The 27709-nt window shown below is 41.4% G+C and overlaps 1 protein-coding gene across 4 annotated transcripts in view; it reads left to right on the plus strand.

Annotated features, from left to right (window-relative positions):
• MTM1 (myotubularin 1) overlaps positions 1–26828 on the plus strand; it is a 97094-nt gene extending 70266 nt beyond the window's left edge. For 3 of the 4 annotated variants that reach the window (XM_057538816.1, XM_057538817.1, XM_007178958.2), the window contains 7 exons: positions 2937–3125; positions 6894–7079; positions 10511–10717; positions 11831–11923; positions 12537–12650; positions 17321–17497; positions 25131–26828. In XM_057538816.1, coding sequence (XP_057394799.1) covers positions 2937–3125; positions 6894–7079; positions 10511–10717; positions 11831–11923; positions 12537–12650; positions 17321–17497; positions 25131–25298 — 1134 coding nt within the window. In that variant the 3' untranslated portion in view covers positions 25299–26828. The remainder of the gene's footprint in view (positions 1–2936; positions 3126–6893; positions 7080–10510; positions 10718–11830; positions 11924–12536; positions 12651–17320; positions 17498–25130) is intronic. The other variant, XM_057538815.1, reaches the window with a different exon arrangement.
• Positions 26829–27709: the final 881 nt, after the last annotated feature.

Consider the following 27709-nt stretch of genomic DNA (forward strand, 5'->3'; position numbering starts at 1 on the left):
AGAAAAGCCATGTAAAGATACAAAAAGCATTGATGAGAAAGCAGTCTTGTTATGTTGTCCATAAATAAGATGCAGAGTATTATAAAATATCACTGAATAACAAAATAATCCACATGCATTACTGTTCCCATTAATGGATACATACTCCTTTGTTCTCAAACAGGTTGGTCTTAATGTTATCGAATTCTTTAACATATAAGTAATACATATTTATTTTAGACATTTACAAAAATACTGGTAAGCCTAAAGGAGACTGCCACCTAGTGAGATCCACAGTTATGTGCTTCCAGACTTCCTTCTATGCATACATATTTTTATTTGAAAAAAAGGAAATTATTCTGTGGTTTATGTCTCAATCTGCTTTTTCTACACCGATGACTCTCTGTTCATGTGCCAGTGTGTGGATGTACTGTGTAGATTGACAGAAAACTGTCAATCAGTTTTCTATTCCTATTATAAACAGTGCTGTGATAAACATCTTTTGGTGGCTAAATATTTGTGTACATCCTTAATTATTTATGGCTTGTACATATTAACTTCAAAAAGAATAGCCTAATATAGTAGCACATACTTTAAAAGCACTCACGGTAGTTGATGTTGTGAAATTTGCATTACTTGTACCTGGTCAGCTATATGGCAAGCATCCTTTTTATAAAGGTAGTTGAGATCCCAAAAGAAAAAGCAGGTAAGAGGTGAAACAACTCGTAAGAATAGCATTTCTTAACATGGCCTGGTGATTCCAGTCTTAAATCTCCCAAGCAGAGAGAAGAAGGGCAGAAGAACGGAGGGCGTGGGGGGAACAGGGCAGTTTCTTGCATATGACCTGATTTAAATTTAAAACTTGATGAGGGTCTTTATCAAATAATAACTGTCTTGTATGTGCAGCGATTTGCTCTTTTAAAAGTGATCTCATATCGGGAATTCCCTGGTGGTCAAGTGGTTATGACTCCACGCTTTCACTGCCGAGGGCCCAGGTTCCAGCCCTATGTTGGGGAACTAAGATCCCACAAGCTGCCCAGTGCGGCCCCCCCAAAAAAGAGTGGGGACTTCCCTGGTGGCGCAGTGGTTAAGAATCCGCCTGCCAATGCAGGGGACACGGGTTCGATCCCTGGTCTGGGAAGATCCCACATGCCGCGGAGCAACTAAGCTTGTGCGCCACAACTACTGAGCCAGCGCTCTAGAGCCTGCAAGCCACAACTACTGAGCCCGAGTGCCACAACTACTGAAGCATGCACGCCACAACTACTGAAGCCCACATGCCCAGAGCCCGTGCTCCACAACAAGAGAAACCACTGCAGTGAAAAGCCTGTGCACCGCAAAGAAGAGTAGCCCCCACTCGCCACAACTAGAGAAAGCCCGTGTGCGGCAACGAAGACCCAGCGCAGCCAAAAATAAATAAATAAATAAATAAATAAATAAAAATTTTTTAAAAAAGAGTGATCTTATATCAAATCAACATGTTGTAGACCTTAAATTTACATAGTGTTATAGGTCAAGTATATGTCAATAAACCTGAAAAAATTAAATTAAAAATACATAGATACTTAAAAGCGATCTCACGTCTTTTCCCTCTTGGAGGCAAAGCCATAGGAGGTGGGCAGGGCAGGTCTCACCTCCACGTTGTAGATTAGAAAATGGAGGTTGAGGGAGGCCAGCGCTTGTGCCCAGGCCTCCCAGGCCTGAGCCTTTGGACTCTTAGTTGGGGGCCACAGTGGTATTTTGACTGGGCCCTGGCAGGCACAGAGACTCAACTGAATGAGTATTCATTCGTATTATCATATAATCTTTTCTCACTAACGTGTTGTCATTATTATACACAGTGATTTTTATGAACATCAGTGCTCGTCATTTGCCATAGTGGCGAGGTGACTTCAGAGACCACAGCGTACTTGGCCTTGTATTAAGTGAGCTCGAACACTTGTGCTTCTGGGGTTCTTGTGTCTGCTTTTCATGGGTTTTCGTACCCTGTGCTGGGTACACGCATTCTCCATTCATCCGCCCAGCAGCGTCATGCCGTCACGTGGTTCCGCATTTGATGAAAGAGGGAAAGGACGCTACAGAGGCTGCGAACTCAGTGCCCAGGTCAGAGCCACCTCAGAGGTGCGCCTGCCCCGGAGCACATGCTGCCACCCACCACACTTACCTTCCCGCTTCTGCTTATTTTATTTTATTTTTCTCTTCTAACAGCTTTATTGAGATAGAATTCATCTATGAAGCAATTCATTCATTGAAAGTGGACAGTTCTGTAGCTTTTGCTCTATTACATTTTTAGCTTCCTTTTACAGGTCTTGTTTCTCAGGTGCTATGAACTGAGAGACCAGGTAGCAAGTGTGCTGGGCTTGTGTGTAAAATTGGAGAAGGTTGATTCTGAGTAAAGGCTCAGAGCTCTCCCAGGAGGCGGGTGTCCAAGCTTCATTGTGGAGACTCTGGCAGCTCTTTGGCTGTCCTGAGATCCTGTTTGCTTCCTTTGGGTTTTCAAGCCCCCGTGTTAGATTCTAGAATTGAGACTGTTGGGAAAATGACCTGCAGATGTGAGGTACCGGGGTGGTTTTCTTTACCTCTCACCTTTTGCTAAAGCTGTTTCTGGGTGATGACAAATCCAGTGCAAGCTACAGGACTGAAATAAAATATCTGAAGCTTTCTGTTCCCTTTAAGTGATATAACTATTTTTAGGTAAGCATTTAATGTTTTTAGATGTGGTGCGAATTAAGAAAAGACCAGTAAAGCAATTGGTTATTCTCATTGGCTCTGAATAGTCATCATCGTTAAATGTGTGTTTCTGGGCACACATGGAAATGGCAGGTGAACAAGCATCCCGTTTCAGCAAAATGAGATTGACTTCATCATGATTGTTAGTGCTCTCTTTTTTTTATAGTTTTAATTGTTTTGACATTTGGTTCTTTCTCGATAGCTTAAAATTTCTGAACCAACCGTAGGTGCTGTCATGGATTCATCCAGAAAACAAGACGGTCATCGTGCGTTGTAGTCAGCCTCTTGTTGGTATGAGTGGTAAACGAAATAAAGATGATGAGAAATATCTCGACGTCATCAGGGAGACGAATAGACAAATTAACAAACTCACAATCTACGATGCTAGACCCAATGTAAATGCAGTGGCCAACAAGGTAAGTATATTTAATGACATGGTAGAAACTTGCCTTACATACAGTGTGCAGTGTTCTACATGAAGGTTGTTGCCATGGCGTATCAACATGTGGGTTTAAATTAAACTTCGCTTAAAGAGGAAAACGAGTTCACTGAACGTAGAAAGTAGTTTTAATCACATAACATATCTTAAAAGTTGAATACATTAAAACCAAATGAAAATAAGCTTTAGGTAAACTAGAAGTCTAGAGCTGTAGTGAACTTGGGAAAGAGTTAGAATCTCTTTGGAGCCCTTTAGGCTGTTGACAGTCATTCTCAGTGTATGCACTAGTGAGGCATCTGTGAGGATTGTGGGAAGCTGTAATTGTTAAAATCCTAAATTTGTAGCTTTGTCTAAGCATTCTCTTCACTATACTCAGAAATGTGTGTTCTCATTTATATGAGACAATCCAAGAAATGAGTAGATCCATGTAAGTGAATTTTACAGTTACACACATAATGGTAATATTTTCAAAGAAATCTGTCTCAAGGGTCTTCTTGGCCTTCTTAAGTAGAGTATGCAGACTGCGCCTAAAGTTGAATGACAAGGCGGTGTTGCCTGCAGGACCCCTCAGCAGATGCTCAAGGTGGAAGGCTGTTTGCCCCTGCACTACAGGGCCCAAGATTCAGAAATACCTTTGACATTCAGTTTCACCTTTTTGTTTTTTTGTTTTTTTTCCTTTCCTTCTCCCATTGCCAGCTGTCACTTATAAGTATTCACAGTGGGCCTGCCCCATTCCACCTTTCAGATGTATGGCTTCTTGTCAGATGTAGGCTTAAATTTCATCATCTTGAATATTTTGCTTATCCCAAGGTCATTTATCTGGCATCTTCAATTATTCAGAGCACAAGACAAGAACCTGAAAGCAAAACAAGTCCTCAAGCAGCTCAGATAGATGCAGTAGCTTCCTAAATGGATCCTGTGATGTCTGTCTACACAGGCGCATGTGTGGGGCTCCACTCATAATTATTTGCACACAGATTGTGCACCTTACACATTTACTTTTGGACCCGGTATTTGTTACTGCAGTTGGTTTTGTTTTACATAACAAAACTGATATTGAAATTATTTGTAAAGCAATCAGGTAGTGAAATCAATAAATAGGTTAGGAAATATAAGACAACATTTAGGAAATTAAGTCTAAATATGAATATCTTGTTGTATTATCCTTACCTTTATATTTCTGTTCCTGCTATCCTTCAGGTATAATTCAGAGTTGAATACATGTATAAAATGAAGTATTTCCATGTATACATTTAGCCTGAAACAGATATCATATAACATTACAATGGGGTATTTAGAAAGCATATTTTAAAATATATAAAATGAATAACTTTATTGTATTAACTCTAAAGCTCATTGTTGTAGCAGTAGAATTCTTGAATGCCTTTTTAACACTCAGGAAATACGGCTGTGTTTCTAGTCCATTTAGGAATGAAGGGAAGGAAAAAATTAAGGAAAAAAACCTAGACTTGAAAGATCTGTGCATCATTCTCTAAAAAAACACACTCAGGTTCCCCTCCTCCCTCGGCTGTGTCTTCCTAGTCATCTGTATCCATAGCAACAGGCTGTGTACGTGTTTGTACTAGGTAACGTGGGTTGTTCTTTTTTGTTGAAGAGAACTGAAAAGAAAACTCCAAAACTAATCAGAGATGTGGAATTTGAACTTTTGGGAACTCAGTCTATGCTTGACTAATTGATTTTTACCCTTCTGAATTCTCTCCTCTTTGGACCTAATTGTTCTGCCCTTGTGGATATTTAGAAATTTACAACCCCATAATGTAACAAGCAACATTGCACCATTTTAAATGAAACAAAAAAACAAACAAAGGAAACCTAGAGGCAGATAAGATCCAGCAGCCTGTGATGAATTAAAGTGGGACTGTGTCAATGTCTGTTTTTGGCAGAAACTTTGGCAATGAATTATTACTTTTTCCTCCTATCATCTTCAGTGATCTATGAAAGAAACTCCAGAGTTAGGAATGTCTTTGAAAATCACTAACTGTTTACAAACCACATGTACAGAGAAACAGGTCATGTGTCCGTGGGAGGGTAACGTGTGTCGTCGTTGTGTGAGAGGCTTGCAGATCCAGTTCGCAACAGTGACTGCCAGGGGGATAGGTGCACCTCTGTTGTGACCTCTGATGGCAGCTGCAAGGTGTTATTCCCTGAGGTAGGGGTAACCAAGGAGAGGGGAATATGACCCATTTGTATATGGATTCATTAGCTGATAACTATTTAAAAACAACAAAGTGAACGTTTATTGTCTACTTACTACTGATGCCATTTGCAGCAAGCTTTAAAAAACATTTCTGTCTAAATAAAATACAATTTCTTACCTAGAGTCTGTGGAGATCAAGGCTTCTGGCTTGTACATAGGTCTCCAGGTTTGAAGTTCAAGTGGTAGCCTTACTTCTATTGCAGGAAACCTTCTCTGTGACTAACCCCGGAAAAAACCATAGGATGTGTTGGCCCTTCTGTCCCAAGCTACAAGTTTATATTCCTTCTATTGTAAATGAAAAGAGAAGAGGTATTCCGTGGCAATGGCAGGCATGTCGCTTGTCTGTCCGTTCCCTGCAGGCACGGCCAAGATAGTACAACTTGGCTTTGACTATTTACTTACCTTTACTGGTGAGTTTACATATTCATATGTTTTTATGATGTTAATTAGCATCCTTCCATTTCAGCTTGCTTTCTTCAAAGGTCCCTGAATAATTCAACTTTTTCTTAAAAGGCCAGAGGCCACATGTTCCATGGCATTTTAAAGCATTAAGCAGAATGCAGCCAGGTTCCTAAACAAAGCTGGAGCGTTTCTTTTTGTCTTCGTGGAAAATGGGCATCTTCACGACCCTGTGAAAGGGAAGTGATGCCCATCCTAGCGGGTGGATGCTGGTAGGCGCCGTGGCAGGTGGTAGCCATCTCGTCCCCGCTTGAAACCTTTTGTCCGTCGAGGGCCCACCACGTGCAGCGCTGTCCCTGGCTGTGAAGTCAGATGACTTAAATTCTGCTGCTTACCTCTGACTTTGGGGGTAGTTAAATAGCATCTCTTCTCATTTTCAAAATGGAGATAGTAATACCTGTCTTGCAGCATTGCTGTAAGAGTTAGATAAAATTATGCAAAGCAAGAATCACAGTATCTGGGATGTCAGAGGGGCTCATTAAATGGTGGCTGGTGTTAGCTGTTATAGAGCCTGGCTCCTTTTAATCTTATGAGACCTAGGTAGTAGTATCCCCTGTTCTACAGGAGACAACATTGAGGCGCAGAGAGGTTAAGTGCCTTGCCCCAGATCACACAGCAAAGAGGGGCTGAAACTGAGCTATCGACCTGGGTCTGTCTGTCTCCAAAGCCTGTCGTTTTCCTCTAGCCCATCCAGTCCCGTGGGAGCCTGCCCCTGAAGAGCACTGTTCAAATCCGATGGAAGACAGCGACCATTCACACCCTGCTCTTGCCTTTCCAGATCCGGAAGAAGAGCTAGTAATTATAGAACATTTTGAAAATGACTTTTTCTCGCAAATACAGATCCTCAGGAAATTGCCAGCTCGCCATCTTTTTTCCCTAGCTCAAAGTGTGACTAATGTTGTTGAGGCCTAGTGTCAGATAGGAAGTCAGGTCACATCAATGATTGTATCTAAGTTGCAAGTTTTTAGGTTGAGATTTGGAGGACCAATAACCTTTGAAATATTTGTGTAAGTTACTGAAGAAATAGAAAACCCAACTTACTGTTTTGTGTATCTTATTGTTTCTTAGGCAACAGGAGGAGGATATGAAAGTGATGATGCATATCATAACGCCGAACTTTTCTTCTTAGACATTCATAACATTCATGTCATGCGAGAATCTTTGAAAAAAGTCAAAGACATTGTTTATCCTAATGTGGAAGAATCTCACTGGTTGTCCAGTTTAGAATCTACTCACTGGTTGGAACATATCAAGGCAAGTATATTTTTTTGAAAAAAGATACACATATATAAAAAAGAAAGTAATGGTTTAGTGGATCAGGAAATTTTTTTGATTCCTTAAATTAAAAAAAAAACTGAACAGTGAGAGAGAGAATATTTGTTGTATATGGCTCTACATTTGACAATTTTGTGTTTCTTTATAATTTGCTTACTTAAATTAAAGATTTCACAGTATTATCTCCAGAATATTTTTTAGAGTTTGTAGAGATGTCACTTTCCAACTCGTCAATAGCAAGTAGTTGAGCCTTTCACCCAGGTTTATTTAGGAGTAGATAATTTATTATTGAACCATTACTGGGTATGACCCTCAAGAACCTAGAGCAATTGTTTTTATTGAAACTTATCTCAAATTGACTTTGTTTAAAGAATGAGTTTTGTGTTTTTATTATATTCAATCCTTCATCTTGATAGAGGCATCAAAAACCTCCATTCTTTTAAAAGTACTTGAAGTTGGGACTTCCCTGGTGGCGCAGTGGTTAAGAATCTGCCTGCCAATGCAGGGGACACAGGTTCGATCCCTGGCCTGGGAAGATCCCACATGCCGCGGAGCAACTAAGCCCGTGCGCCACAACTACTGAGCCTGTGCTCTAGCGCCCACGAGCCGCAACTACTGAGCCCACGAGCCACAACTACTGAAGCCTGCACGCCCAGAGCCCATGCTCCACAACAAGAGAAGCCACCGCAATGAGAAACCCACACACCGCAACGAAGAGTAGCCCCCGCTCACTGCAACTAGAGAAAGCCCGTGCGCAGCAACAAAGACCCAACGCAGCCAAAAATAAATAGATAAAATAAATAATAATTAAAAATAAAAAGTACTTGAAGTTATGTGAGGGCACTAACAATTTTAGAAGTCACCATTTAGTTCTATAAACAAACAAAAAGCCAACCTTAAATAGGTGAATTATTAAGATAGAGTGTTTTCTAGTCAAAATTTATTTTCCAACTTGATAGGAGTTATAATTTTAGTTAGTCTCTCGAACTTTCGGGTTTTTTTTCATAATTTATCATCCTCAAAACTGAATTGCAAAAAATCTAATTGTGACAACTAAATGTAATATGGTATCCTGGGTAGGATTCTGGACTAGAATAAGAGAACATTAGGTAAAAACTAAGGAAATAAGAATAAAGCATGGCCTTCATTAAAATTAAGTTTATTAATAATTTAATAATATATCTATATTGGTTCATAGTTGTGACAGATGTACCATACTATTTTAAGATGTCAATAATAGGGGAAATTGGGTCGAGTATATGGGAACCTTCTGTAGTACCTTTATAACTTTTCTGTAGATTTTGAGAATGGCTCTTCAAGGGCTTTTATAGACAAAGCAAAAAGATACAGTTTAGGTGGGTTTAAATTTTTTTTTAAATTTTATTTATTTATTTATTTATTTATGGCTGTGTTGGGTCTCCGTTTCTGTGCGAGGGCTTTCTCTAGTTGCGGCAAGTGGGGGCCACTCTTCATCGCGGTGTGTGGGCCTCTCACTATCGCGGCCTCTCTTGTTGCGGGGCACAGGCTCCAGACGCGCAGGCTCAGTAATTGTGGCTCACGGGCCTAGTTGCTCCGCAGCATGTGGGATCTTCCCAGACCAGGGCTCAAACCCGTGTCCCCTGCATTGGCAGGCAGATTCTCAACCACTGTGCCACCAGGGAAGCCCTAAATTTTTTTTTTTAATTAATTTATTTTTTGGCTGCGTTGGGTCTGTAGAGCTTCACTAGTTGCAGCGTGTGGGCTCAGTAGTTGTGGCTCGAGGGCTCTAGAGCGCAGGCTCAGTAGTCGTGGCTTCACTAGTTGCAGCGTGTGGGCTCAGTAGTTGTGGCTCGAGGGCTCTAGAGCACAAGCTCAGTAGTTGTGGCTCACAGGCTTAGTTGCTCCGTGGCATGTGGGATTTTCCCAGACCAGGGCTCAAACCCATGTCCCCTGCATTGGCAGGTGGATTCTTAACCACTGCGTAGTGTTTTAATTTTTTAAAGGAAATAACCACACAGGTCTGAAAAGGTAAATATACTGGTTGGGGGTACCATTCACTCCTCACTTGAGCAAGAAAAGAACCACAGTTACGTGACTGGCTCAAGGTGAGACATGTTGAAAATGGAATGAGGTTTCAAACCCAGGCCTGTGGTCATGGAGCCTAACCAGTACAGGCTACAACATGGATGAACCTCGAAAACATTCTGTGAGTGAAAGAAGCCAGACATAAAAGACCACCTAATGTAGAACTCCATTTCTATGAAATTTCTAGTAAAGGCAAAACTGTAGAGACAGAAAGCAAATCAGTGGTTGTCTGGGGCTGAGGGTGGGAACAGAGATTGGCACCCGGAACTATTTTGGGTAATAGAACTGCTCTGCCACTGGATGGTGGTGATGGTCGCAAAACTGTATAAATTTATTAAACCTTATCAAAGTGTACACTTACAGGTAAATTCTACTGTTTGTAAAGTATACTTCTGTAAATACTTAAATCATCAAAAAATGACATCAGAGCAGTAGCTCTTTGTATGCATACATTTAGTCACTGGTAGGTCTCAAATTTCTACCAGGGGCTGTCAGTTTATCTTTAAGTAAGGATTCTGCTATTTATGAGCCACATAAGAGTTCATATCTTGTCAATTTAAAGGCCAGAAGGTGATTTCCATTGTATCATGCCTTTAAGGTCTAGACTGGACCTCTTGGGCCAGTGATTTTTCTAATGTGATCACTGTGATGGGTTGCACTGTGTCCTCGCAAAATTTATATGTTGATGTCCTGACCCCCAGTACCTTAGGGTGTGACCTTATTTGCAAATAGGGTCACTGCAGATGTGATTGGTTAAGATGAGGTCTGACTGGAGTAGGGTGGGCCCTTCATTCGATAAGGCTGGTGTCCTTATGAAAAGGGGAAATTTGGACACAGATACATGCTCAGGGAAAATACCATCTGAAGATTGGAGTTATGCTGCCAGAAGGCAAGGAACTAGCAGAAGCTTTGAGACAGGCCTGGAACAGGTCCTTCCCGAGAGCCTTCAGAGGGCGCATGACCCTGCCCACACCTTGATCTTGGACTTCCAGCCTCCAGAAATGGGAGATAATACATTTCTGTCATTTAAGCCACCCAGTCTGTGTGACTTTGTTACGACAGTCCTAGTGAACTCGTACAATCACATATGTGAAAGAAAGCTTGAAATGCAGTTTGGCTTTTCGTGTATTTGTCTTGTTTTTTAATACCTACTTGCATTCGAAGGCAGTTTCTGTAGAGGAAAAGCAACAGACCCTGCAGCTTCTGGCCTTCTGTTTTCAGAACTCTTTCTGTTCTAGATGTTAATAGTATTTTAAAACGGACTTTAACTAGGGCTAAAAGCTGTAAGTTCAAATTTAAGCAGTCCCTCCCAGCTAGCTACTGACTCGCATATTTTTCTTTGGCAGCTCGTTTTGACGGGAGCCATCCAGGTCGCAGACAGGGTTTCTTCAGGGAAGAGCTCAGTGGTGGTGCACTGCAGCGATGGATGGGACAGGACTGCCCAGCTGACGTCCCTGGCCATGCTGATGTTGGACAGTTATTACCGGAGCATCGAGGGCTTTGAAATATTGGTCCAAAAAGAATGGATCAGTTTTGGACATAAATTCGCATCTGTAAGTAAACAATAAAGCTAGTTTTTTAAATGTCTGATCACCACCGTCTGGGATTAAAAAAACTATTTGTGAAACCAGTGATTTCCTTTTAAAAAGAAAATCTGAGGAGTGTAATAAAAAACACTCTGCAGGTTTGAAAATGTGTGACGCCTTGGGTTTAGCCAGTCTTTTTAGGAGACATGTTTGTCCATCTGCGCTATTTACAGTTTCGCTTGAAAGTAATACAAAAAGTGTTTAAATTGAAATTGTGCAAAAGAAGGAAGATACTCCTTTCTCAACTAATATTATAACTATTAGACCCAAATATTTTGTAGAAATGCTAGACTTTCTGTTGAGGCTTTTACTATTCTCTGATAGACATTTTGAAAACCAAAAGAACCTATTAAAATTCCTATTTCTTTTGAAAACCAAAAGAACCTATTAAAATTCCTATTTCCTATTTTCCTAAAGAACCTATTAAAATTAAATTTCCTATTAAAAGGGTGTCTTGTTTCCAGACACCCTTTGAATAAGCATTTTGAACAAGTTCCGCACATGGTTCTCATGAAGAGAATCCATAGACAGTTTCAGAAACACTGCTGTGTAGCCTTGTAGCCTTCATCTCAATTTCACAAGTTGTGTGAATGGCATCGTCAAGTAGAAAGAGTCATTGTTTAGTAAATGAATAAAATGGTGAGGTTTTTGTCTTGTTTTTGAGAAAGAACCTTTTTTTAAAGAACTTTTAATTATAATAATCACACCCTTTTGGACATGGTTTCAAGACTTGAAACTTTGGGATTGGTCCCTTAGCAACTGGTAACTTAACTCTACCTGCAGCTGCCCACGACTTGTACAAAATTCCAATCGGATAAAATAGTTGTCATGTTCACATAGCATCATGATGCTTTCTCAGTTTGTATTGATATATTATAGAAGTTTATATACTTAATTTCCGTTATTTTGAAACCATACGTTGTTTTCTGTATTGCCATGGGAAAAAAAAATACTGTTCACTCTCTGAGAAGCTTGGCGTTTGGAACGCAGATTGCTGAGTTGTGATTGTCACATTTTGTGAGTTATATGCTTCCTCAGTTTTGTACGCAGAGATTAAAACAAATCATCACTTCCTTTCAGAGAATAGGTCATGGCGACAAAAACCACGCCGACGCTGACCGATCTCCTATTTTTCTCCAGTTTATTGATTGTGTATGGCAGATGTCAAAACAGGTAAGGGATATTAGGATGAAAATACATCTGACTTAATGTTTAAATATTTTGATATAATATCTGGGATTTGCCTCAGAGTAACACAGGGTAGAGATAGAGATGCCACAAGTTTGGCCACGTGCAAATAATTGTTGAAGCCGGGTGATGGGTACACGGGGTTCACTTTTTTTATTCTCACTACTATTTATATTGACTGGGAGTTTTCATAATAAAGTTTTAAAATTTTAATATTTAACTGTACTCTCTCTGCTAATGGAGGAGCAGCATAATTGACAATAGCAAGTCGTCTTTTTCAATTCATCCTACGCTGGCATTTGTGTATAGGCGTGTCTGCTACCTTAGACTACCATAAATAATTAAACCATCCTGTGTGTCCTTTACGCTCAGGAGAGCCCAGAAAATGGGCTTATTTTTCCCTTTTTCCCTCTTTATTCCTTTACTTGACGCTCAATTAAGCTCTTCAGCCCTGTGCAAAGCACCAACAGGTGAGCTGTAGCGCACCACAGACCACAGCCTCAGCTGTCCTCCTGGAACATTTATGCACCTCTTCTCAGCTCTATGCGAGATCAGCCCCAAGTTTTCATGCATTGTTTGCTTGTTTGTTTTTGTCTAGTTCCCTACAGCTTTTGAATTCAATGAACGGTTTTTGATTGTAATTTTGGATCATCTGTATAGTTGCCGCTTTGGTACTTTCTTATACAACTGTGAATCCGCTCGAGAGAAACAGGTGAGTGTTTAACATCTTTAACATCTTTTTAGTTAAAGACTCACCAAAATGTGTTTAGTCTGCTGTGAAATAACAAAGAATTTGATAGCTTGGTTTGTGGTTAATGCAAAGTTTCTCATTCTGTACCCCAAGCTTGGGCGTTTTCACTTCAACCAGGGGTTATTGAGTGTGTGGTGTTTATTTCAGGGGTAAGACATTGACTTTGCCTTCAGGGAGTAGGAATGACTTTTTTGTTGAGGTATAGATGATTTACAATATTGTATAAGTTTCAGGTGTACAACACAGTGATTCAATAGTTTTATAGATTATACTCCATTTAAAGTTATTACAAAATAACAGCTATATTTCCCTGTGCTACATATCCTTATAGCTTATTTATTTTATACCTAATAGTTTGTACGTCTTAATCCCCTACCCCTATCTTGCCCCTCCCACCTTCCCTCTCCCCGCTAGTAACCACTAGTTCGTTCTCTATATTGGTGAGTTTGTTTCTGTTTTGTTACATTTGCTCACTTTTGTTTTATAGATTCCTCATATAAGTGGACACATACAGTATTTGTCGTTCTCTGTCTGACTTATTTCACTTAGCATAATACCCTGCAGGTCCATCCGTGTTGCTGCAAATGGCATTATTTCATTCTTTAATGGCTGAGTAATATTCCATTGTATATACATAGCACATCTTCTTTATCCAGTCATCTGTTGATGGACAGTTAGGTTGCTTCCATATCTTGGCTATTGGAGTAGGAATGGCTGTTAAAGGCATGCAAGGTCACCCTCCCAAAATGCCATAAAAATGTCAGTAAGGGAAATTTTTTTTTTAAAGGCATAAACCCACAAGAACAGGGGGAAATAAGGAAGGAGACACAGCAACAAACTTGGAAGCTGGAAACTTAGTAGATAAGTGGGAAATAACTGTACTTGAGAAAAGTGACTTGCAAACCAGCAGTGGGGAAGCCAAGAACCAGGCCACTTTGCATCGCAGCAACCCCATATGACTCAGGGGTTCTGGGGCAAAGGTGTACCAGCATATGGGGCAAAGAGGGAAGGGTAAGATAACCTGAAGGTCTGTTTAGAATAAGCAGGTAGCTTCCCCAGATCACCTCCACTTGTCTCTGGAGTTAAGGACAGAGGTTTCTTCTCGAGAGAGGGTGAGAGTAGGCATCCGGGCTGGGGACCTGAGTGTCCTCAGGGGATGAGGTGAATGGGAAGAGCTGGTCTGTGAGAGACCATGTCCCCTGCTCACTCCCAGCATTCTGGCAGCAGGTCCTTATCTTTCAGGTGAGAGGCTGTTGGCAAGAATGGGGAGAAAATGGAACCCTTGGATGTTGCTAGTGGTATGTACCCAAGAGGAATGAAAACGGGTTGAAACAAAAACTTAGACACAGATGTTCATGGCAGCCCTACTCAGAATAGCTAAAAGACGTCAACAACCCCACTGTCCATCAGCTGATGAATAGATGAACTAAATGTGGTCTATCCATTCAGTGGAATATTATTCAGCCATCAAAAGGAATGACGTTCTGATCCATGACACAAATGGAGGAACCTTGAAAACATGCTAAGTGAAAGGAGCCAGACACAAAAGGCACATATTGTATGATTCCATTTATATGAAACGTCCAGAAAAACAAGTCCATAGAGACAGAAAGCAGATTTGTGGTTGACAGGGGCTGGAGGGAGGGGAGAATGGGGAGTGACTTCTTAATGTGTACAGGGTTTCCTTTGGGGATGATGAAAATGTCTTAGAACTTCATAGAGGTGGCAGTTGCACAACATTGGGAAAGTACAAAAAGCCAGTGAATTGTAGACTTTAAAATGGTGAATTTTATGGTACGTGAACTACACTTCAATTTGGGAAAAAAAGAAGGAATCATCTCTAGAGAAACTGACTAGCCCAAGAAGAAGGACCTAAAGATTACCAACAGCTAGGGTTCCCCATGGTGAAGCTCAGGTTGACAAGCCTTATGACTTCAGAGCTTACATAATAGCAACAAGCAGGAGGGAAATAAAACAGCTTGGAGAAAATAGTTACCATGTAGGGTGGGGAGAAACCTAGACAGGAAGCTATCAGTTAATATCCCAAGAAAGATAGGAAAATATTGGTACCATGAAATAATAACAGGATATTATTTAGAAGGAATATTTAGAGATAAGAAAACTTGAAATTAAAAACGTGCTATCAGGGACTGCCCTGGTGGTGCAGTGGTTAAGAATCCGCCTGCCAATGCGGGGGACACGGGTTCAAGCCCTGCTTGGGGAAGATCTCATATGCTGCGGAGCAACTAAGCCCGTGCGCCACAACTACTGAGCCCGCGAGCCACAACTACTGAAGCCCTTGTGCCTAGAGCCCGTGCTCCGCAACAAGAGAAGCCACCGCAATGAGAAGCTGGTGCGTCGCAACAAAGAGTAGTCCCCACTCACCACAACTAGAGAAAGCCCACATGCAGCAACAAAGACTCAACGTAGCCAAAAATAAATAAATTAATTAATTAAAAAAATTGTGCTATCAATAGAAATTTAAAATTCAGCAGAAGAGTTGTAAGATTAGGTTGAAGTCTCCCAAAAAGTAGGGCATAGAGACAGGTAGAAAATGGAGATAAGAACACTAGAAGATCAGTTCTGGAGTCCAATATCCAAATCATAGGAGTTCTAGAAAGAGAAAATAGGGAAAGAAGAGCAGGAAATCACCGGAATAATGTGAGAATATTTCCCAGAATTGAGGTGTGTGAGTTTCCACATTGAAAGGCCTACCGAGTGCCCAGGCACAGTGGACAAGAAGAGACCCACAGTAAAGCACATCTTTGTGAAGTCTCAGAACACCAGGGAGAAATGAAAGACCCTTCAGGCTTCCAAAGAGAAGAAGAGTGGGTTATTTGCAAAGAAACAGAAGTCAGGAAGACTTTGAATTCTTCAGCAGCAATATTGGAAAGTAGAAGTCAGTGGAGCATTGCCTTCCGAATTTTAAAGGAAAATGGTTTCAACCTAGAATCCTCTCACCACCCAGCTGTCAACCAGATGTGAAGTAGACCAAACATATCCTCAGACATACATGGCATCAAGAAAGAAGACTGCATGGAGTTCAGGAAGCCAGGAGCTCCAGTACAGAAAGGCCAGAGGGAAGCCTCAGAGGGCGAAACAGAAGAGACTTCCTGAATGAGAGCTGGGTGCATGGCGTGGGGGTGGCCGGGGCAGCTCCCTGCTCCCAGGATGCACCTGGGGACTCCAGATGTGCTGAGTGTCCTGATCAAAGTTTTAAAGACATTGGAGGAAGAGTTTGGGGTTGAATGAGTGATAGATGCCAGGAGAAGTAAGCAAGCAGAATAGACAGCTGTTAAATTAAAGGAAAACAAAACCAAAAATTGGACAGGGAAAGAAATCAGAGTAGAAAAGACATGACTTACCTGGGAATAGCATTTGCTGAGTCATAGCAATCTAAACCCTAAACATGGATCTAACCAAAGCAGCGCTGTTAACTGGGGGTCTGAGGCAGGGTAGAAGGTGTGAGCGCAGCAGGATGGGGAGGAGCCATTCTCACTGTGGCAGTGTCAGGAGTTAATGCCTGTAACTTTATAGTCAACAAGTAGCAAGAAAAGGGTGTTTCTCACAGGTGCGGAGGTAAGTACCAAATAACGAAATCAATTTTAAAAATCAAACACAGTTGCTTGGGGGAGAAAGGTGAGAGACTACTTTTTTCATAACAAACCTTGTCAAGCTGTTTGACTTTAAATCAACTGTGTGTATGTAAAAAATAAAAACAAGCATGCAAATAAACACAAGGCAGTGTAGACTGTGGCATCAGAAAGGGACAAATGAAGTTTTAGGTGGATCCCAAGGAAGGCAAAATTATGCTGCTATTATTACCGTTCACATTCACGAAATGTGTATGTTCAAAAAATTTCTTCAGTCACTTATTTCAAGCTGTTCTTTTCAGCTTCCAGTTTTAGCTTACTGGTCCTTTCTCCTTGACGTCATTACTAGGAAGAGTTTCCAATTTTGCCTTCAGTAATTTTAATATTTGTATTTTTATTTCCCAAGTTTTGATTTTCCTCTACTTATGATCAAAATGGGTAAAAATCTATAGTTAACAAACAATGAAGATGTGAATATCTGTATGAGATGATGGACACCAGACTGAAAATTGAAGATTCAGTGAAGTCAGTTATCCACATGTTTCAAATATCTGGATACTGGCATGATGCATTAAACATCTGGATGTTTGATTAACATAACGCTTTGTCTAGGTGCCTACTGTCAAGTAGACACAGGTTGAGATTTTGTAGTTCTAACAAACACAAAAATGGAAAAAGTCAGCGAGATCTTATGATAATTTTTCTTGCTGCTGAATTCAAAAGAGCGTACTGCCCATCTGTTCATAAATGTTTTCCCTAGCCAGGAATAGTCTTCTTAGGTCAGTGAGCTGCATTTAATGTTAGAGCATCCTTCCCCTCTCTCTTCAGGCAGAAACAGTGGCTCTCAAGCCATTATCTATGCAAATACTGGGAAGTGGTGCTCAGCACTCCCAGGCGCAGAAGGCTTTTTGAGCTGTTATGGGGATAATGTACGTGTGTGATTCAAGTTGATGCTCAGCTGTATCGCCGCAGCCTGCAAAATGGTTTGTGTACCGGGGTGTGTTTTTACTTAGGCTTTCCACTTTCTCTTTCCTCTAGAAAGTTACAGAAAGAACTGTTTCTTTATGGTCGCTGATAAACAGTAATAAAGACAAATTCAAAAATCCCTTCTACACTAAAGAAATCAATCGAGTTTTATATCCAGTTGCCAGTATGCGTCACTTGGAACTTTGGGTGAATTACTACATTAGATGGAACCCCAGAATCAAGCAACAAGTAAGTGAAGTAGCATTGTGAATTACAGTGATGTCGACTGAGTACTACTTCTGGACTTAAATAATGTTATGTAGTACATTTAAAAAAATTTTTATTTTATTTTAAATTTTTATTGGGGTATAGTTGATCTGCAATGTGGTGTTAGTTTCAGGTGTACAGCAAAGTGAATCTGTTATGCATATATCTATATCCACTCTTTTTTAGGTTCTTTTCCCATATAGGCCATTACAGAGTATTGAGTAGAGATCCCTGTGCTATACAGTAGGTCCTTATTAGTTATCTACTTTATATATAGTTCTGTGTATATGTCACTCCCAGTCTCCCAATTTATCCCTTCCACCACCTTTCCCCTTTGGTAACCATAAGTTTATTTTCTACATCTGTGACTCTACTTCTGTTTTGTAACTAAGTTCGTTTATACCCTTTTTTAAGATTCCACTTACAAGCGATATCATATGATATTTGTCTTTCTGTGTCTTACTTCACTCAGTATGGACAATCTCTAGGTCCATCCATGTTGCTGCAAATGGCATTATTTTGTTCTTTTTTATGGCTTTTCAAAAATATTATGAAAGGAAAAATAGCAGACTAAAAAAATGACACTTGCTTTTATTTTTTTTATTTTTTATTTTTTGAGTTCACTTGGCTCAACTATTTTATTGACTTAAGCATCTGTTTTTAATGGGTTTTTTTTTAACATCTTTATTGGAGTATAATTGCTTTACATTGTTGTGTTAGTGTCTGCTGTATAACAAAGTGAATCAGCTATACATATACATATATCCCCATATCTCCTCCCTCTTGCATCTCCCTCCCATCCTCCCTATCCCAGCCCTCTAGGTGGTCACAAAGCACGGAGCTGATCTCCCTGTGCTATGCGGCTGCTTCCCACTAGCCATCTATTTTACATTTGGTAATGTATATACGTCCGTGCCACTCTCTCACTTTGTCCCAACTTACCCTTAGCCCTCCCCGTGTCCTCAAGTCCATTCTCTAGTAGGTCTGCGTCTTTATTCCCGTCTTGCCCCTAGGTTCTTCATGACCTTTTTTTTTTTTTAGATTCCATATATATGTGTTAGCATATGGTATTTACTTTTCTCTTTCTGACTTACTTCACTCTGTATGACAGACTCTAGGTCCATCCACGTCACTACAAATAACTCAATTTCGTTTCTTTTTATGGCTGAGTAATATTCCATTGTATATATGTGCCACATCTTCTTTATCCATCCATCTATGACACTTGCTTTTAAACACAACTTTAGTTAAAAATTGTTTTTAATTACTAAACCATTTATTTTTAAAAATTTATTTATTTATTTATTTATTTATTATTTTTGGCTGTGTTGGGTCTTTGTTGCTGCATGCGGGCTTTCTCTAGTTGCAGCGAGTGGGGGCTACTCTTTTGTTGCGGTGTGCAGGCTTCTCATTGCAGTGGTTTCTCTTGTTGTGGAGCATGGGCTCTAGGAGCGTGGGCTTCAGTAGTTGTGGCTCGTGGGCTCAGTAGTTGTGGCTCACGGGCTCTAGAGCACAGGCTCAGTAGTTGTGGCGCATGGGCATAGTTACTCCACGGTGTGTGGGATCTTCCTGGACCAGGGCTCGAACCCATGTCCCCTGCATAAGCAGGCAGATTCTTAACCACTGTGCCACCAGGGAAGCCCCACTAAACCATTTATTTTGATTGGTGTTAAACTTACATTTTTCCTGACAACATGAATAATACAATTTTTTTTTTACTAAGATGTAAACTAATTTAAAGCTCTGGAAAATTTCTGAGTTTTGATTGTCAAGGATTTTCTTTAATCATTATAAATTGTTAGACATCATAAGAAGGTTCTTTCCAGCGACTAGACTGAGATGATCCTTTAAGGAAAAGGAACACTTTCTACTCTCTGTTCAGGTGTATGTACTTGTCAGCTAATATCAGAGTGCTCTTTACTGAAGGTCTTTACTTCTAAAGTAAAGATAATTGATCTGTCAAAGGATAGTACAGTCATTTGGCCATTTCTCGGTCCAACATGGCAATGGTGATTTTTGAAGCGAAAGACTGCACATTTTATTAAAGGCACAGTCAGGCTTTCCCTTCTCCCAGCCTCACTGCATCCAATATCAGAAGGAAAGTCCAGCCTGTTTGTGAGGGCTCAGAAGTATGTCCACTGAGCCATTTGTTCTAAGTGCTCTAAATAGTCAATATTTGCGATTGCTCACTGTAAAGGTTTGCACGTTTTCCTGCAGTCCCAGGCCAGTCTTGCGTAAGCAGCAGCTTAATCCCGCTACAAATAGTCGGGCAACAGCAGGGCCTGGTGCTCAGTCTGTCCCTCGGTTTGTTTATTCCACTCTGGCAGCTGGCCACACTCCAGTGTATGTGTGCTCTCTCTTCCCACTGGGGAAATGCACGTTTAAGCTGGCCCTCTTGTTTCAAGGTCTCTGCTTGCTTGCATGAAAGCCTTTTGCAATTTCGTAATGGTTGAAATGTGTAGTCTTTTGGAAAGTGACAGATTCCAGGGCTTGAGAACATTCACTTGTTTAGTTTGGGATTTGAGAAGCACACAGAGGGAATGCCTTTAGCGTAGCTCCAGCATTTGGAATATCAAGTAAAGAGGAAATGGGAATTTTTACAGGGTTCTAAGCAGTGTTACATGGGGCGTGTTCCTTTTCTGATTAAAAAATATAGATGAGCACTGTTTGTCCTATAAATTTCACCTTTTCTGTATTTATCATGGCTTTTTAAAAAACTATTGTTTTTTAGAAAATGTTGACAATTTCTATACAGGTTCTGTAATCTCCCATCACCCATTTGAACTTGGAGAAATTCTTGAAATTGCAGGCATTTAGAGCAATTCATTTATGATATACAAAGGTAATGACAATTGTGTGACAAGTCAAGTTTGCAGGGACATCATTGGCAGAACTTACTGTGATGTGTTTCTCCCCCTTATTCTCCCAGAGCTTAGCAAAATGGAACTGGGCCAGGTAGGAATGCATATTTGTTTGATTGAGGTTTTTATTTTGAGACACTGATTGGTGTGTTTTAGGATCTGTGACATTTACCCCAAGAAAATAACTTACCCTTTCTATATAGATTTTCTGAACGTCAAGGGTCCTACACGTGTCTTTATTGTCGCTCGGCACCTTGTGTTTTCATTTACGAAATACTGAGCGTTCCCATGCGTCAGGCACTGGGGGGACCCAGAGATTAAGAAGAGGTGGTCTCTGCCCACAAGGAGCTCCCAGACTGGCAGGGGCGCCCAGGAACATAAGCCGATGATGATTAAACACTCGAGGAGAAATGTGGAAACGGAAGTGTGAATGAAGTGCATCAGGTTTCCCGAAAGATCTTATGCAGGACATTATTTCATACAGAAATAGATTACAATCCAATCACATAGGACTTTGCAAATTATATAACGTAGACCTAAAAGAATATACTTAACCACTGAAATCGTTACTCAGTTGTGTGGCCCAGTTGGTATACAGGCAGTTACTGTGGTAAACTATCAGACCGATGCTTACATTTGACAAGCTATGAATAAGCAAACTTTGTACTTTTATGTAATATGAGGAAGTTGCTCATGCCGAAAGCCAAAGGATAATTTAGTCACGTAAACCTGAGTGGGACCCTAGGCTGCTGGTGAGTCGCGTATTGTCCTCTGGGGACCTCTGCACTCCACGTGGCTGTGAACCAGAGTTGCCCCGGGCAGTTCCCATTTTGCTTAGGATGACAACGAGGACAGACATTCACAGGCTTACCTGGGTGAGGTTTAAGTCATTTCTGATAGAAAAGTTAGAACTTCATGCTTCATTCCCCAAGGGAGATGTTGAGGTGTGGGGTTTATAGCCACTTGACTACGAATTTCACTTCTCATCATTGTGTCCTTTGATACACTGTCACAAATGCACTCTTTCCTTCTATTACATCCTCTAAATTGGTTTTGTTTGTTTATAGACTAATGACTTCTACATATTTTGTACCCATTACTAGATCGAATTGTCTTTTTATTTCTAATAGTTTTCTAACTCTATAGCCTCGTCATCGGCAAAAATGATTGTTTTACCTCTCATTTCTTTGTCTTGTCTTAATTGTACTTGCTGGTACAATAACAAACAGATTCTAACAGTCATATGGGAAAGAGAGGTTTTCAAAATAGCCAAGACCAGAAACAGAGCATGGAGGTTCGGAGACTGGGGAGGGCGAGAAGGTGGCAGAGGGGAAGGAATGGACTGTTGATGGTAAATGTTTACTGTTGAGTGGTGCTGGCGCAGCAGATGTCACACGTCCGCACAGACCTCCCGTTCCCCAAACCTGCTCCCCCCGCCGGCTTCCTCATCGCAGCGCTCGGCAGCTCCATCCTACACGGCCCGCCCAGAAACCTTACAGTCAACCTCCCGCCCGCCCACTTGGAAAAACAGCTTCATTGAGGTGTAACTGACATACAGTGATCTGTACACGTTCAAAGTGTGCAGTGCGGTCGGTTTTCACATGTGTCGATACCTGTGACACTGTGACCGCAGTCGAGATTGTGAACATACCAGTCCCCAGCAAACGCTCTTGTCACTACAGGTGAGCTTCCGTTTTCCAGACAGTCACCCTTGTCTCCCTGCTCTCTCATCCCAGGCTGTCAGGAGAGCCTGCTGGGCTCGGCCTTCAGAAACCCGTCCAGCCTCCGAGCCTGGGGCTGTGCGTTGCTGCAGAGCCTTCCAGCTGGACCCTCTGATTCTCAGCTTGCTTCCTTCTAGTCTGTTCTCAACACGGCAGCCGAAGTGCTCCTTGTGAAATATACCCCCCAGATGCCAGCACTCCTCTCCTCAGCACCGTCCTGGCAGCCGCTCGCCTCCCCCGGGGTCAAAGCCCAAGGCCCAAGCCCAAGGCCCAAAGCCTCAGACCTCTGAGGCCTTGTGTGGCCCCCGCCCCACGCCTGACCTCTCTGACCTCCCGGCCTCCTCACCGGCGACTCCTTCTCACACACCCTGATCTGGCCACACTGGGCTCCTTGCTCAGCCTCAAGACACTCAAGCATCTGCTTGGTCGCCTCTCTCAAGCGCTCCCCCAAGAGTCACCTCCTCAGGCGGGCCACCCCGACCACCCTGTTGAGAGTGTAGCCAGCGTGTCCCCGTCCCTCTCACCCTGCTCTCCTTTTCCGTAGTCCTCATCACCTTCCACGTCCCATGTACCTCACGGGGTTGTCTTCGTTGTTTGTCTCCCCCTGCTGGAAGAGAAACACCATAAAAGTGGGCATTTGGGCCTCCTTTGTCCACTGACGGATCCTGAGCACCTAGAGCGGCGTCCGGCCACTGACGGATCCTGAGCACCTAGAGCGGCGTCGGGCCCTCGGTGGGGCACGTTCAGAGAAGAATGGGCGAAGGGTGCTAATGGGCAGTGCACAGCACTTACCAGGTGTCAGGTGCTCTACCAGGCTTTCCTGTTCTAATGCCAATATGCATTTTGGAAAAACCTTATATTCTGCAAAGTCATGCAGTAAAAAGAACAGGGACTTACAGGAGGGATGGGGCTAGGAGGTAGGAGGAGACCCCTCCAAACCCGTGCACCTCTGTAACCAGAGCACTGATGAAAGCAGCAATCAGGCCTTGGCAGCCCGTAGTGGGTTGAATGGTGGCCTCCAAAAGACACATCCACTTGGAACCTGTCAGTGTGACCTTATTTGGAAAAAGGGTCTTTACAGATATAATTAAGTTCAGGATCTCAAAATGAGATCCTCCTGGATTTAGTCAGGCCCTAAGTCCAATGATATGTGTCCTCATAAGAGAAGAGAGGAAGATCTGAAAGACAGACAGGATGAGGCCATGTAAAAACAGAGAATGATTGGAGTGACGTGGTCACAAGCCAAGGAAACCTAGAGCTGCCAGAAGCTAGAAGAGGCCAGGAAGGCGCCTCCCCTAGAGCCTGCAAAGGGAGTGTGGCCCTGTTGGGTTCCTGCCCCCTTCTCTGAGATGCAGGTCCTGGAGAGCATCTGCTTCTGATACAGACCATTCTCCTGACCAGTACAAGTCAGATCCAGGGTATAGCCTTCTTCGTCAGCGTAGCGCCTTCGCAGCTTCCTTGTTGGTACTCGCAGCTTCAGCAGATAGCTTAATGCAGTGGAAAGCAGGACAGTTCTAGAAGCCACTAGCCATAAAGGAAGGCACTTCTGTAGACTTTCAGCTTTTTTCTTAATGTCTTCATATATCGCTCAAGCTTTCTAGAAGCTTGCCCTTGATCACTTCAGAACCTTAACATGTTGGCAAGGGAGTCGAGGGTCTGTTCTGTTGTATATTTTGGCCTGGGTGGTGATTATAGTAGTGTATATGTATGCAAAGATTCATTGAGCTGAACATTTTTTAAAGATTTGTGTGCATTACTGTATGTAATTTCTATCTCAGTACAAAAGTTCAAACAATTAACATCCCAGGGATGTTAAATAAAAGTACCACGTATTAAATTGGTACTTAAATTGGTACCAGGGAGAATCTCATTGTGTTCTGGTGTAACTTCTACCTTTGTACTGCCATCAGTCGCCTATTTATCAATCAAAGACATCAGTGTTGTACCAGAACAGACTGTATTGACTAACTTCAGTCTCACAACAACCCTGTGGTGTGGGCTGGTTTTATTCCCATTTGACAGATAGGGAAATGGAGGCACCCAGAGAGTTGTTACACAGCTGTTAAGAGGCAGGCTGGAGATTCACACTAGGCTGCCCGTCAGAGTCACTGCTTTCAGCCATGCACGTGAAAAGATGTGCTAAGGCAGAGTGATGCAAACTGAAGCTACCATGAGATACCATGTTACACTCATCAAATTGGCAAAAACTCTTTCTCTTACGTTGCTAAGTTCTAATGAGGATGTAGAGCTACAGGAATCACCAGATGCCACTAGTGTGAGCATAAGGTCATCTCCCCACCTCAGAGGACAATTGGGCAGCATCTAGTAAAGTTGAAAAGACCATACTGTCCTCTCCAGCAATTCCTTCCCCACCCACCAGGAAAATTCCTTCGAGAAACATTCACATACAAGTCTGAGGAGATGTGTCCAAAGATGGCCCAGCGTCGCTTATAATAGTGGGGAATATCCCACTATTGGGAATGGATAGATCAGCTGTGGTTTATTCATTCAACGAATTCAACTGGGATCCGCTTGAGAAAAATATTGTCGGATCACAATGTCGGTTGATAAGTACAGAATACCACCATTGATGTAAATTTTCACCAAATAGAGAAGAATGGTGTATTTTGTTTCTGGATATTCATTGAGAGGAAAAGTGTCACAGGTCTGCTCGGGAAGGAAGGCTGCATGCCAACCTGAGAAGAGTTGTTGCCTCTGGGAGTGAAAGCGGGCAGCAGGGACAGGTGACACAGGAGCCCAGAGCTGTGCCTGGGTTGACGCATTTTAAAAAGATGCTGGTGCATGTGTGTGGATATGTGTACGTGAGTTATCTCTTGGTGGCAAATAGCTGGGTGTTTTTTTTATTAATCTTTGTGCTTTTCTGTACTTGTAAATGACGCAGTACTGAAGGAAGTGATGTGTGTTAACCCACAACGAGCGGGTTTGTTCAGAAAGCGGCAGCCGCAGCAGATGTGGGGCACAGGCGTGTCGTGGTGGCGGAAAGCGGGAACTCACATCTGTGCTTCTTTCCAGCAGCCCAATCCGGTGGAGCAGCGTTACATGGAGCTCTTGGCCTTGCGCGACGAGTACATAAAGCGACTTGAGGAGCTGCAGCTCGCCAACTCTCCCAAGCTTTCCGATCCCTCGACCTCCCCTTCGAGTCCTTCGCAAATGATGCCCCACGTGCAGACTCACTTCTAATAGAGGAAATAGCTGACTTTCATTCGGGGCCTCTGTACAGAGTAGGTTAAAATATTTGCCTCCATGTAGAACTTGAACTAACATAATCTTAAACTCTTGAACATGTGCCTTCTAGAATACATATTGCAAGAAAACTACAGTGTCTACACGGCAATTGGAAGAAAGGAGCCCAGATGGGGTTTTGGAAAATCCTGATACCTTCCAAAAGCAGTTTTTGAAAGATAATATTTAAATTATATTTACCTCTTCAGAAATACTATGTGTACAATATGTATTTTGTGGGCCTCATTGGAACAACAACATTTTTAACTAAAGGGGAAAAAAGTATATGTTTGTGAAATGGATTTACCTCGAACTGCTTATAGTAGTTGCTTAGGGTGATCTAAAAGGAACCCAAATGTGAAAGATGTGTGTTCCTGCCAAAACCAAATTGAGCTCAGCTTCCGAGGCATAATCCACAAGCAAGGTGTTTAAATAATTGCCAAATTTCATACCATCGTAAGTGTGATGACTTAAGGACAAATAGCTGTGTAGATGAGCTTTCCATTATTTTGAAATTTTGGAATATGAAGTATTTTCCCCAAGAGAAGCATATTTTTATATTTAAAGAAACCTGATAGGGCCCAGTTAAATATGATTTGATTATTTTTAACATTGCCAGTTCTGTTTCCTAAGTTCTTTCATGAGCTTGCCTAGAATTCTGACCTATTTTCAGGTGGTGGAAACCCCTTCTATAGCACTGTTTGAAGATGTCGGATGCATTATGCTGCTTACGTGAATGTTTTCGCAAACGTTGCTCTAGTCAAACTAGCTGATCTGCCAAAGTGTCGGGTTGACCATCTTGGATGTGTGAGCTGTCGCTAGAGCAGCATCCTTTGAAATAAAAGCCGCAGATGTACATTTGTTGAGCGTATTCTTGAAAGTATGGTGTTTATGCATTTCAATTTCAATGGTGTTCGACACCCCTCCCCACCCAGGCGTGCATAAAAACTGGTTCTACAAATTTTTACTTGAAGTACCCAGCGGTTTGCTTCTTCAGGTCTTTTTTTTTTTTTTGTAGTATTAAATGCAATTTCAAATGCAGTTCTATTTGATATCTGAACTAATTCATTTAGTCAGTATATTTATAAAAGTTAAGGCTACAGTTAAAAAACAATTAATGTGTTCTACAATGATTTGTAAAGGACTATTTATAGCTAATATGGTTTTGTTTTCAGTGAATTAAGAGAGATTAAATATATCTTTGTAAATTATTTTATGTCATAGCTTAATGGTCTACCAAATAAGACATCTCAAATGCAGTAGTATAAATGTATAAATTTTGTATGTATAAGAAATTTTTTAGACAGTCTCTTGCTTTTTGTAAACGCTGTAAATATTTCATAAATTAACAAAGTGTCACTCCATGAAAAGAAAAAAAGCTAATACTAATAGCTGAAAGGATTTTGTGAAATTTCATGACAGATGTTTCATGGCAATAATGACTAAAGACCTGCTGTAATAAATATATTAACTAAACATTGCACTCTATTCCCAGGGCTGTAACTGTGTATGTGTCTTAAATGTGCATGTTGCCCATCTTACTTGCTTTTCCTGGATCTACTTCACATGCCCTTTATCTTACTAGCAACCTTGTATAGGGCTCTCTCCAAATCCCAACAATATTGGAAATTTAAGTACATTAACAATGCAGATTTTAAGCCACAGCTACCTTTATTTTATTTTTTTAAATGTATTTTATTGAAGTATAGTTGATTTACGATGTTGTGTTAACTTCTGCTGTACAGCAAAGTGATTCAGTTATAAATATATATATATATATTCTTTTTCATATTCTTTTCCATTATGGTTTATCATAGGATATTGAATATAGTTCCCTGTGCTATACAGTAGGACCTTGTTGTTTATCCATTCTATATGTAATAGTTTGAATCTGCTAATCCCAAACTCCCAATCCATCCCTCCCCCACCCCCTCTCCCCCTTGGCAACCACAAGCCTGTTCTCTATGTCAAGCCACAGCTGTCTTTATTAAAGTAGGGATAGCTTTCACAAAAGTGCTGGGCTGCAGAGACGCAAGACTTTCAGACTCCGGATGGAGAACACAGCAGTTGACATTAAGGGAGATTAAGAGACTGGTTGAAACAAGTCATACTCGATGTCTCTTTAGGTAAGAATTATTAAAATTCTTCAAATGCGGCCAACTGGAAATTATCTACGTGTGTCCTAAGAATGCTAAATAGTTATACTAGTAAACTTACCATTTTAAAAAAATCCAAATAGGACTCTTAAAAGAGTAAGTATCTCTTTTAAAACTATGAGTATTTGAAATGCTCTCCAAGGTTCTTCAGACACGGCTGTGTTTCACCCTCACTGCGCCCTCGTGGCCACGTGGTGTTCTATTATCCCTGTT

Source organism: Balaenoptera acutorostrata, chromosome X, assembly GCF_949987535.1.
Source record: "Balaenoptera acutorostrata chromosome X, mBalAcu1.1, whole genome shotgun sequence".
NCBI lineage: Eukaryota > Metazoa > Chordata > Mammalia > Artiodactyla > Balaenopteridae > Balaenoptera > Balaenoptera acutorostrata.